The sequence below is a fragment of the Papio anubis genome, chromosome 19, assembly GCF_008728515.1.
Source record: "Papio anubis isolate 15944 chromosome 19, Panubis1.0, whole genome shotgun sequence".
Taxonomy (NCBI): domain Eukaryota; kingdom Metazoa; phylum Chordata; class Mammalia; order Primates; family Cercopithecidae; genus Papio; species Papio anubis.
The window spans coordinates 25,878,826-25,892,601 of NC_044994.1; the positions used below are offsets into that span (position 1 = coordinate 25,878,826).

The 13,776-nt window shown below is 36.1% G+C and overlaps 1 protein-coding gene across 14 annotated transcripts in view; it reads right to left on the minus strand.

Annotated features, from left to right (window-relative positions):
* Nucleotides 1-13,776, minus strand: part of NOL4 (nucleolar protein 4) — a 383,681-nt gene that overhangs the window by 18,072 nt on the left and 351,833 nt on the right. For all 14 annotated transcript variants that reach the window (XM_021930036.2, XM_003914291.5, XM_003914289.5 and 11 more), the window contains one exon: nucleotides 9,305-9,485. In XM_021930036.2, the coding sequence (XP_021785728.1) occupies nucleotides 9,305-9,485 (181 nt within the window). The remainder of the gene's footprint in view (nucleotides 1-9,304; nucleotides 9,486-13,776) is intronic.

Consider the following 13,776-nt stretch of genomic DNA (forward strand, 5'->3'; position numbering starts at 1 on the left):
AATAGCTTGAATTTAAGCTTGCTTTCCTTAAACATCATGCAGTTTCAAATTCTGTCACAATTAAATTCTTTTAAAATTTGTTTTGTTTCTAGTTTTTAAGTAATCCCAGCTTATGCCAACGTAGTTTTCAATGCCTACATTATAACTCACATTGGGATTAGTTCTTCTCAGAACCTTAACATGAGTGGATGGTATTTAAAAGCAGGCAGATTGAACTAAAAGCATTACTATTTAAGAATCAGCATTAAGTTTCCATAAGGTTGTTCATTGACCCCATTTATCTCATTGAGGAGTGAATGATATAAGACAAATGATTAAATACAAAGAACCTGATGGAATAAACACAGAAAAGGTATTCTGCAATGACAAAACGACCCAAAGGCCAATACAATAATGTGAATAAGGTGAGAAGAGTTGAGTTGGGAATCAGCCCTGTCCAACTGAAACTTCTGTGATGAATGGGAATGTTTCTCCGTGTTGTTACATCAGTAGCCTCTCACTATTTTGGCTGTTGAAAACTTGAAATGGATCCCGGTGGAGGACCTAAATTTTGAATTTTGTTTAATTTTAATTTCAATAGCCACATATGGATAATGGCTATAATGTTAGATGGCACAGGCCTAAATAAAATTATATTTTAAAGAAAGAGAAAACAATCAAAATATGGATACAAATTAATAGAGTTTAAAATAGGAAAATAAGTCAGGTCATCAAGGAAACACAGATGGGAGAGCTTGAGCAAGCTGCACACTGGTGGGAAAAATCCTATATATAACACATTGTTTCTTTTTTTTTTTTTTTTTTTTTTTTTTTGAGACGGAGTCTGGCTCTGTCGCCCGGGCTGGAGTGCAGTGGCCGGATCTCAGCTCACTGCAAGCTCCGCCCCCCGGGTTTACGCCATTCTCCTGCCTCAGCCTCCCGAGTAGCTGGGACTACAGGCGCCCGCCGCCTCGCCCGGCTAGTTTTTTGTATTTTTTAGTAGAAACGGGGTTTCACCGTGTTCGCCAGGATGGTCTCGATCTCCTGACCTCGTGATCCGCCCGTCTCGGCCTCCCAAAGTGCTGGGATTACAGGCTTGAGCCACCGCGCCCGGCCTGTTTCTTTTATAAACAAAGTTTCACTGTGTGCTGCAGAATGTGCTTTGACAACTCACTCAGGTTTCATTGGACCTCCTTGGAGATAAAATAACTGCATAATTCCAATTATGTTTAATTCAATTAGATCAGAGTCACTTTTCTTCACACAATATGTTACCACCACGCAGATCTTCCAATTGTGTAAAGGTCATACAAATTCATCATGGGGGATTGCTTAGCTTCCATGAATGACTTTTAGGCTATACTCTATAAAATTATTATCTACAAAGTTCTACATAATAGACTTTATGTGTTTTTCACACAACAGAAACATCCAGCTGGTCTCCAGGAGCAGGATGACAATGGTTCCCTCCCCATACATCTGCACTACATCTTTGCTTATGGTTAGTGAGCCAGAACAAGTTATTGAGAGTGTAAGCTAAAGGAGAAAAGCACACTTTCCTATGACCCTGCTTACTTATGTAAACATGTCTTTCCTGAACTAGGGGTTTAAGCTAAATAGATTTTGAAGCAGAATTTAGGTATTTCAAGATATTTCTCTGAAATGTTTGATATGAAACATTTCCCTTCTTCCAATATTGTGCTCTTCAGGGTATTAGGATAAAAACAGAACAAACTTTAAGAAGACATCCTTAACTCCAAGTGATTATCTCCATGGTCAATTGGATTTAGTCAAGATCCCTTAAGAGGCATAATATTTTACTGAAGCAATTTCTTTCACTCAGTCATTCATGTATCCATTTATTATGTATTGAACACTCATATAAGGCAGTTACCTACTAACACTTGGTGGTAAGACAGTTTTAAAAATGTCACCTTGCCTGCCCTTGTGCATAGTCTATAGTCTAGAAAGGAGCACATAACAGACAGGTTAAATAATATGAGATATGGTTAGAATATCATGGGAACATATTGGAGGAAAAGTTAGCCAGAAAATTAGCAAGGCAAACAGAAAAGGTATCATAGGGAACACAATAGCTGATAGAGGCAGGTGCAAGGGAGGGTATCTCTGCATGAGATAACCCCAGAGACAGGTAATAGTATGCATGGGGATGAGGAATTCATTTTATCAAATCAAATATTAGATTTTTCTGAATGTCTAGATCATGATAGAGAACTGGATATAAAATCTGAAATTTAGGGGAAAGATTGGGGTCATTATGCACATTTGGGAGTATTTTCTAGTCAAAATTGTAAGTGCTATGAGTTCTATCTTGGTCATTGTGCAGAACATGAGTATTAAAGGGAAAAGTATAGGATGTTGAGAGAATCCCAGCATGAAGGGGCATGAGTAGAAAAGAAATTCTAGAAAGGTAGCAAGAGAAAAATTATCTGAGAAGCACAATATACCATGAGAATGAATGTATTTCAAGAATTTATGTATTTCAAAATATTTCTCTAAAATGTTTGATATGAAACATTTCCCTTTTTCCAGTATTGTGCTCCTTAGGGTATTAAGAGAAAAAGAGAACACACTTTACGAAGACATCCTTAACTATTCCCATACTCATTTGGATATAGTCAAGATCCTCTTGGGTGGACATTTCAACGTTCTAATCAATAGATTCAGATATGCTTAAGAAATCGAGTCAAATAAAGAGCAAAAATCCATCTTTTTTTTGGCAATAAGTGAAGTCACTATAAACTTAGCCAGACCAGTTTCAGCAAAATGGTGGGGAGAAGTTGGTTATAGTGCAATGAAAAGTATAAGGGAGGTAAGAAGTAAAGGCAGTGAATTAATAAAAATGCTCCTTTGAACATTTCAGATGAAAAAATATGTTTCAGAATGCTGGTTTCTGGCACTATCAACATACACAGTCAGTCATACCACTGTAAACCAGTTCTAGTGTGATGGTGAATCTTATGGCCAAGTTTCCTTAGGCTCATAATTAAAGGACCTGAGCCAAGGAATCATTAAAGCCCAAACCCCAAATATTAATGAAGAGCAAGGAAGCTAATGAATGTAAAGAGCTGGGAAAACTAGAAATTGCTATACAAATGTTAGTGATTATGGTCATTATTACTACAATTTGGTCTTGATAGATTTTGGTCTATGTATCAGCCCAGTTTATAACAGAGTTGAAAAGTCTCCCCCCATGGAGTTTGTAGAGCGGAAACATCAGTAGTTAACTTATGCATTATGCATATAATTTAGACTCAAGAGATCCAGTGAATAACTGCGGTGAACTACAATTGCCCTCTTTAGACAGCTCAATGTGAACTTCCTGATAGAAAGAAAGCAGTCCAAAGTCCTATGTAAATGGTGTGATAATAACAGGAGGATTGGCTGCTTGCTTGCCTCTCATTTCAGTTGGATAATTTGAATAAATTCTTTATACAGATTGTAGCTGCTGTCATTTTGATAATACTCCAACTTGAAAATTTGGATTGTTGGGTGCAGCCCCTTGCCAGCTCCAAACAAATGGAGGTTGGCTAATGATGGATTTGAAGGGCACCCTGGCATCATTGGTAGACAGAATATTTCCTTGCTATGAAGTCTCCAATCGGGCAAGATTTCCTATTGCTATTAAATAGGAGTTGATAAAACTCTAAAACTGCTGTAGACCCATAAACTGATGAGTGAACTGGAGCCTTCCTCTTTCACCCATAGAATCCCCAAGTTCAGTTTAATCAATCTCCTTGCCTCCAATCGTTTTGATTTATCTAAGATTAACCCTTCCCTCCTGCCATCCAAGGTACCTAATTATCTCTGTAGCCTTTTTCCTTTTGACATCATTCTATTTTTTTCTAAAGATTCACGTATTAAGCAAATATTATTGAGCACTTACTATATGTCTGACCTTACTTAGAGGGATATAACAGTGAACAAGATGAAGTTTCTGCTTTCAAGGAATGCATATCTATAATGGGAAATTGTCTTGAAAATATATCTCTCAATTCAATGAGATAGGTATTAGAATAAAGACGCATGCAGGGGAATGATCAATCTTCCAAAGAGCGGAAGGATGATGAGGTAGAATAGGAAAGTGTTTAATCAGAGTCCTAAAGGATTTTGACATATAGACAAGAAGAGGAAGAATATATCTCTTTTTGTTTTCCTGATGTCATTGATTCTGCCTTATCCAACTTTGCTTCTCTTAAAGTTACAAAGATTTGAACATGAGAACTCCAAAATATTTAAATCAAATTCAAATGCTGCTAAGGTATCCTCTTTTATTCTTCTCCCTACAAATTTGTCTTGAACATGATATAATCTGCATGGATGGTGTTATTTTAATTACATTTGTTTTAAAGGTTCTAGAAACATCATTTTTCCCTTCAATCTTTGCACTCCTAATTCTACTGCCAACCTGCATCATACTTCACAACTTCTCCAGTGAGTGACTTGAATTCTGATTATTTTCATCTATTTTATAAATTAAATCATATGTAAGGTTATAATTCTACTTGATCTCTTAGAAGTTACTGCTCCCTTCCACATATTTCAGATCTCTACAAATCCTAAAATCAAGAATTCTCAAACTGTGATTAACTGAGATTAACAAGAATTCTCAAACTGAGCTCCCTTCCGTATATTTCAGATCTCTACAAATCCTAAAATCAAGAATTCTCAAACTGAGATTAACTGGAGTTGTCATCCATCAGCTATGATGCTGGCATCTAACATAATGCTAATCTTCAGTTATGTCCTTTTTAGCTCTCAAGATTTATGCATAAGTATGTAGTTTCTTTCTCCAGAGCTCCAAAACTGTTACAGGGAATGACTATTTTGATGTCTTAAAGATGAAGAAATGATAGATATGATAATGCCATTTTAAAAAGTTAGACCATTTGGAATTTCCAGAATTTATGAAGAAAGTACCCAAATAAAGGATATTGTGGGCCCTATCAATCTAGCTGCCTTTCTGTGATTAAAACAAGCAAAAACTAAACAAACAAAAGTCAAAGAGCAGGAGACAATATCATTGTTACAGGTAGTATACATTTTGTGGGTGAAGAATACAAAACTGGTATTTAGAGCTGCTTTATAACAAGGGAAACATCACTTCTCTTGCTACCATTACATTGCTAGACTCCTTTCTCAAATGTACACTAGACAAATTCTCTTTGGTTTGAGACTAAAGCTGTTGTTTGCCAAGATTAGTGTTTTGATCTTTGTTGCTGTTATTGCTGTTGCTTATTTAAATTCAGCTACACTCAGACCAAAGTCATTGCTAAAAGAAATTCACATCATTTTTAATTTTCTGCATGCCATACTGATTAATCTGTGACTTTTGTTTCATTTGAAGTGAACACAGACAGCCTGAAGTGTTTGATGTTATTGGTTGCTGTGTTCTTAAGATATCATCATATAAGAACCAAAGCAGGAAGGTTGCTTGAGCCCAGGAGTTCAAGGCCAGCTTGGACAGCATAGTGAGATCCTGTCTCAAAAAATAATTTAAAAAATCAAGTTAAAAATTAGGCAGGTATGGCAGTGAGCACTTGTAGTCCCAGCTACTCAGGAGACTGAGGTGGGAGCATTGCAGTTGCACCCCAGCCTAGGTGACAGAGGGAGACCTTGCCTTAAAAAAAAAAAAAAAAAAAAAAGAGCCAATGCATGTATTAACTAAACAACTCCAAAATCATTATGCATGACCTTGAGCAAGTCACATAAATTTCCAGCCCTGTGTCTTTCTTTGTGGTCTTTACACAATGAAGTGGTTGCTATCAAATGATTTCTCATGTCCCTTTAGCCTCTGTCATTTTATGATAGGAAAGTTTTGGGGGAGAAACATACAGAAAAAGTAGACCTCAACATAGTACTACAGCATCTATATTCAAACTGTGCATTTATAAAACGTGCTTTTCTAAACATTTATATGGCTGCATACCTGAGATTTATACCAAATTTCCTATGTGGCTTTTGGGCACCACTGAAAAATATAATTGAGGAATGGATACCAATGCTGCGTGATTGTGTGTGTGTGTGTGTGTGTGTGTGCGCGCGCGCGCGTGCTGTCATACATGCTTCAGAGGATAAATTGAGGATACTGTGAGAGTATATATCTATACCTCATCTAGACTTGGAGTTTTGGATTTAAAGAAAGAGCATGCAATAAATGAGGAGAGACTGGCGGAGAAGCAGGTGAAAGAAAACTTCAGGTGGGTAGACCTTGAAGCTGGAAGAGCTGGCTCACATTCTTTCCCTAAGAACAATGAAAGCCCATAGAAAGTTTTAGATGGTGAAGTGATGTGATCAGATTTGCCTTTTTAAAAGAATTATTTTGGTTCCTCTATGGAGAATTGGTTGAAGGTCAGGAAGGACTTAGGGAGCCCTGCTCACTGACAATGCATAACAAAACTTTCTTTGGATTTACTATCAATTTTTACCCAGGATATTGGTAGCTGCCCCAAAGTGCTCTCTGTTCTTCTCAAAAAACTCTTTCAAAGTGTTCTCACTTGTGTATTATCCTTTTCCTTATTTGTATACGTTATCTTTCTTACACTGGTAGCTCTCTGCCTTTAATGACAAAACAATGCTTTCCTCTGGCTTACTAAGTGAAATAAAAGTGCAAAGTGGGTCATGAAATGTTTGTAGTCCTACAGTACCATGTGCTTCGAAAAGCTCCAAGCTTAGGTTAATACTCTACTGTCAATGCCTTAAATTCTTAAGTTTTAAACAAGAGGCTTGATATTTTCATTTTGCATGGAGCCCCCAGAATTATTTAGCTAGATATGAAACATACTTCCAGCATTGTAAACTAAGTGATTTCCTAGAGTATAAACTCAGACTAATAATGCAATTTCTCCCAAAATATAAGCTCACCCAGCCTGATTAAAAATTTTAAATTCAAGTTGGCCGTGGCTTCCAAGCATTTCCAGGAAAAAAAGATATATTTTGTGTTTTTTAAAAAACAAACAAAAAAAACATCATCAGTTCCTACTGGTACTACCAATTCAAATACAAGATTACGGAGTTTTTGCTTAAATGTACTGATTTTACATCTGTGTCTACTTTGACCCCTGCTGAAAATGCTAGCTTTCACTGACACCCACATAACTGGCAATTTGCTTTTAACCACAATACATAGACAACAGTCCCCAAATAATAATATGATTACTGAAAAATACTTTAAGGTTTAATCACTGGCTTCAATCTTATGGAGTCAAATTATGATTTTTGGAATCACTTGGACAAGTTCCTCTATGTGAGGCTATGCCAACAACTCATTAAACAATTGAGTTTATTTGCATCATTTTTCTTTTAATTTGAAGAATTTTAAAAAACAGTTTAATAATTACATAAATGTATGTTGTTCCAAAGTTAAATATATAAAACAAAGTGTAAAAACCAAACATATTAGGAATATTCCAGCTTTTATTCCTGCCCCTTATACTGTTCTCTCCCTACTCCCACATCTACATAAACTTTTTAAAAAAAGTTATAGTTTATGCATCGAATTGTATAAATCCTTATTCCATGAATGTTGGCATTCTATAAGTACTTTTCACTACCTGAAGATCACTATATAATAGCATATAAAGGTATTTCCTGGATGGGCATGGTGGCTCACACCTGTAAACCCAGCAGTTTGGGAGGCCAAGGTGGGCAGATCACTTCAGCTCGGAGTTCAAGACCAGCCTGGGCAACATGGTAAAAACTTTGTCTCTGCTAAAAAAAAAATAAAAATACATTAGCCCAGCATGGTGGCAGGCACCTGTAGTCCCATCTACTCTGCAGGCTGAGATGGGAGGATCACCTGAGCCTGGGAGGCAGAGGTAGCAGTGAGCCAAGGGCACATCACTGCACTCCAGCCTGGGCAACAGAGTGAAACTCTGTCCTAAAAATAGAAAAGATAGTTCCTATTACTATTTATACTCTTTTGTTTGGATGAGCTATAATTTAATCAGTAAGCCATATATTGCTGGGCACTTTTATTGGCAACCATTTTCTTTTGCATTTATAAATAACAGTGCAATAAATAGCCTTGAACATGTCTCTTTCTGTAACTTTGTCAGTGTGTCTTTGAAATAGATTCCTAAGAGAGAGATTGCTGGGTCAAATGGTAAATGTGCATTCAATTTTTTCTATTAATATATACTGTCAGATTCCACTCTAACTTTTTGCATTGAGCAAGGCATGATAGTACCTTTTTAAAAAAATTCTGTTAAGCATTTGGAGTTTTGCTAAACTGATGGGTAGAAACTGCATTTCTCTTATTAGGAGTGACTGGGGTTGAACAACTTTATAAATATTTAAAGGACATTTGCATTGTCTTTCTGTGAATTGTGTGTTTATTTTCTAGCATTTTAATCATATGATTTTGGGTATAGTTTTTCCTTTATTTTTAGAAGACCTTCATATATTGACCTGCTAACTCTTTGTGGTAGAGTTAGCTAATACATTTTCCAGTTATCTTTTTACTTTTTTATGGTGTTTTTTGTCATGCAAAAGGGGTCTGTGTGTGTGTGTGTGTGTGTGTGTGTGTGTGTGTGTTTGTAATGAAACTTTCCTCCTGGATTTAAAGTATAGTTAGGAAAGTTTTTCTTGCCACTCAATTATAAGAACATTATCCATGGATAATGAGGAACATTTTTTTCCTCATACATGCATGGATTTATATTATACAGTTAAATTTCTGACTCCTTTTGACTTCAACCTGGTATATAAGTTCAGAAAATTCCTAAAAATTTACCAACCAAGAGTCAGTACAGGCTGGCTCCAGTACAACACTGCTGATAGAGCATGCCATTGACATTGACAGACTGTCTTCTGGAGACCCACGTGTCCTTTGCATGTGTTGTTTCATTTTGTATGTTCTTAGATATGACTGTGTATGTTTCATGAAGTTGGAAAAGTTCCTGGTGCCTCAGATTTTCCAAGTCAAAAGCCTCTTTGAACATGGAAAGAATATGCATTACAGCATTGGTGGCAGAATGAATCACTATTTAGAAAAAAAGCGTTTGCTATTTCTCTAGTTGAGATTTTTTTTTTTTTTTTTTAGTATAAACAGCAATCATTCAATTGTATGAAGTGCTGCCACTTTCAGAGACAGCAACACAAGCGGGACAGACAGTAGAGAGACAATCATTATGTATTAAATGGCCTTGTTTTTATTAATAGCAGATTGGCACTGATTATTCTTATCACAGTCTATCCATTTTCTTCTCTCAAGTTTAAAAAATTTACCACCACCTCCCTTCACCAAAGAAAACAAACAAACAAACAAACAAACAAACAAACACTATCTATGATAAATACTCACCACTACTGGAAGCATCATTCAGATTTAGCAGACCCCCTCCGAGCCCTCTGTAACTATGGTAACTATAGGTCCCATTTCCGTTGATGTACAGCACATCCTGTGAGCCTGGAACAGCTGATGTTGAGTAAGTGGCCTGGGTCGCCTCTGGTTTACACTGTTTGTCAGCTGGAGCAGACTCATCCTGCAAGGACAGACAGCATTCCATTATTTATCACCTCATTGTGCTATTTCACCTTGAACAGGACTACTTTGTTGTCATCTAAATATCTGCATTGAATAAGAAAAAATATATAGTGAATGTTAAGTAAGCACAGATGCCCATTTTTAACATCTTCGCTAAAAACTAAAATAAGGAAAGCAAAATAACAATGTGGGCAGATTGGAGATGCAACAATTGACAGTTTTCAACTGAATATAAAATGACATGAAGAAAGTTACTCACAATAACCAAGAGGTGGAAGCAGCCTAAACATCTATTGACAAATAAATGAATAAAGAAAATATGGTACATACATACAATAGAGTACTATACAGTTTCAAAATGAAAGAAACCCCATCATACTACAGCATGGATGAACTTAAGGACATTGTGCTAAGTGACATAACCACAAAAAAAAAAAAAACAAATATTGCATGATGCCACTTATGAGGTATCAGAAGTAATCAAAGACAAAGAAACATAAAGTAGAATGAGCGTTTTCAGCACTTGGGGAGGAGCTATTGCAGAGTCTTCTACAGGTATAGAGTTTCCATCATGAAGGGATGGAGGTGGAGTAGTTCTGGGCACTACTGCACAGCCATGTGCATTGGCTGACAATATTGTACTGCACACTTGGAAATTGTTGGAAGGGTAAATTTTATGTTAAAGTTGTTTAAAATAACTTGCTAGGCTTTAACATTTAAATGAAGAGATATTACAATGGAAAATAAATATTGAATAAAAGTTGGGTTCTTGAAATCTATTTTGCACCCTCTTATCTTCCTTTCTCTCCTCTGTCATCTCTCTCTTCTTCTGTGTATTTGTGTGTGTCTTTCTCTTTTTATCATTTTATGTTTACAGCAAAATTTGAGTGCCGACTCCAAGCGGATTCCATTTCATGCATTACAACAGACTGACAAGGACGTGAATTCATCCAAACCTTTCAGTTTTTTATTTGTTTGCTCATTTTTAAGCTACGCTAGTGTTCACAAAATTTTCTTCAGTCCTTCTAATCATGTCAAGTTGTGAGGAAATAAAATGTTCAAATTGCAATAAACTGTATATACTTTCAATAGCAACACAGATTGAATTCCCCTTCAGCTGTGAGTTTATAAGACTTAAGATATATACATATATGAATTCACTTTCCTTCTGCATTCTTCAACTTTTTTTTTTTTTTTTTTACTTTTTGTTGGGAAGTAAAGAATTAATAGAAAGAATTATAAAAAGATTTCTAGTGAGTTCTTCGGAGAGATTTTTGGCACAATCAGAAGTATTTGGCAGCTCTCAAATGTTGAGTATGTGGTTAATGGAACAAGTAACTTTTAAATATATTTTTTGTGGCCCCAAAGGGATGAAAATGAGGAAATATGAAATTAGTTTGCTCTATGGAAACAGCAGTACTGTTATATTGAAAATACTATGACCATTTATATTGTGAAATTATTGCCACGACTGTCAGCATAACACAGTTACGGTTTTACTCTTGTTCATCGAATCGAATCCACTATAACTGACCCATTCAACTCTGACCATTATACTCAGCTGCACACGTGAGACACATAATCTATAGGCTTTCAAATGTTTTCATTTATAGTAAGACTATAAAACAAACAGCAAACTATCTCAAAGTAAATTGAAGTAAAAATAAGAAAAAAAAAAGAAAATTGAAAGGAAAACACAGGACAATATTTTAAAAACTTGAATGTAGATATAAATTTATTTTCCAAGCATTACTTTAAAAAAAAATCATTCCTCTGAGATATATGTAATGCAAACATTAATTGACTGAAATTGGTGTATGAACTAGAATGTCTAATTGTAATTTAAACTCTTGCCATTTAAATCATAGAAATCCTAACACCCCTCAAGCACAGGCAACAAAAGCAAAAATGGACAAACAGGATCACATCAAGTTAAAAACCTTCTGCACAGCAAAGGATACAGTCAACAAAGTGAAGTGGCAACCCACAGAATGGGAGAAAATGTTTGCAAACTACCCATCTGACCAGGGCTTAATAACCAGAATATATAAAGAGCTCAAACAACTCTAGGGAAGAAGTCTAATAATCTAATTTAAAAATGAGCAAAAGATTTGAATAGACATTTCTGAAAAGAAGAAATACAGATGGAAAACAGGCATATGAAAAGGTGCTCCACCAACATGGCACATGTATACATATATAACAAACCTGCACGTTGTGCACATGTACATTAGAACATAAAGTATAATAATAAAAAAAGAAAAAGTGCTCAACATCATTGATGAACAGACAAATATAAATCAAAACTACAGTGAGATAACTAAAAACTACTACAGTCTTACCTCACTTAAAATGACTTATATCCAAAAGACAGGCAATAATAAATGCTGGTGAGGGTGTGGGGAAAAGGGAACCCTTGTACACTGTTGGTGGGAATGTAAATTAGTACAACCAATATGAAGAACAGTTTGGAGGTTCCCCAAAAATCTAAAAATTGCACTACCATCTGATCCAGCAATCACACTGCGGGCTATCTATCCAAAAGAAAGAAAATCAATATATCAAAGATGTATCTGCACTCCTGTTTGTTGCAACACTGTTTATAATAGCTTAGATTTGGAAGCAACCTCTGTCCATCAACAGATGAATGAATACAGAAAATGTGGTACATATACACAATGGATTGCTATTTGGCCATAAAAAAGAATGAGATTCAGTCATTTGCAACAACATGGATGAAACTGGAGATAATTATCTTCAGTGATAAACCAGACAGAGAAAGACAAACATTGCATATTCTCACTTATTTGTGGAACCTAAAAATCAAAACAGTTGAACTTATGGACATACAGAGTAGAAGGATAATTACCAGAGGCTAGGAAAGGTAGTGAGGGAATGGTGAGATAGGAGGTGGGGATGGTTAATGGGTAAAAACAAAAATTGAAAGAATAAATGGCTGAATGCGGTGGCTCACGCCCGTAATCCTGGCACTTTGGGAGGCCAAGGCGGGTAGATCACCTGAGGTCAGGAGTCCGAGACCATCCTGGCCAACATGGGAAAACCCCGTCTCTACTAAAAATACAAAAATTAGCCGGGTGTGGTGGTGGGCCCCTATAATCCCAGCTACTCAGGAGGCTGAGGCAGGAGAATCACTTGAACCTAGGAGGCAGAGGTTGCAGTAAGCCAAGATCATGCCACTGCACTTCAGCCTGGATGACAGAGTGAGACTCCATCTCAATAAATAAATAAACAAACAAATAAATACATAACTATTAACTATTATTTGATAGTGCAACAGGGTGACTATAGTCAATAATAACTTATTTTATACTTTAAAATAACTCAAAGAGTGTAACTGAATTGTTTGTGACTCAAAGGATAAATGCTTGAGGGGACTGTTATCCCATTCTCCACAATATGCTTATTTCACATTGCATGCTTGTACCAAAACGTATTATGTACCTCATCTATCTATCTATCTATCTATCTATCTATCTATCTATCTATCTATCCGTCTGTCTGTCTATCTATCTCTACTACGTACCCACAAAAGTTAGAAATAAAAAAGATTTAAAAAAATAAATAAATCACAGAAATCTCTGGAAGAGTAAACTACTTTAGAATAGCATAATCCTAAAAGAAAATGTCTTAAAGAAGGAACCTTGAATCACATTTTGTTGGTATTAGATTTGGTAGTCAGCAAATTGCAGATTATTATTATATTTTAATTCTGAAAGTTATTCTTTGCTGTTAGAAAGTACCGAAGAAGGTGAGTTTTTGTTTTTTTTTTTAAAATTATACTTTAAGTTCTAGGGTACATGTGCACAAGGTGCAGGTTTGTTACACAGGAATACATGTGCCATGTTGGTTTGCTGCACCCATCAAGTCCTCATTTACATTAGGTATTTCTCCTAATGCTATCCCTCCTCCAGCCCCCCATGCACCAACAGGCACCGGTGTGTGATGTTCCCTGCCCTGTGTCCATGTGTTCTCATTGTTCAGCTCCCACCTATGAGTGAGAACATGTGGTGTTTGGTTTTCTGTGCTTGTGATAGCTTGCTTGGAATGATGGTTTCCAGCTTCATCCATGTCCCTGCAAAAGACATGAGCTCATTCTTTTTTATGCCTGCATAGTATTCCATGGTATATATGTGCCACATTTTCTTAATCCAGTCTATCACTGATGGACATTTGGGTTAGTTCCAAGTCTTTGCTATTGTGAATAGTACTGCAATAAACAGGCATGTGCATGTGCCTTTATAGTAGCATGATTTATAATGCTTTGGGTA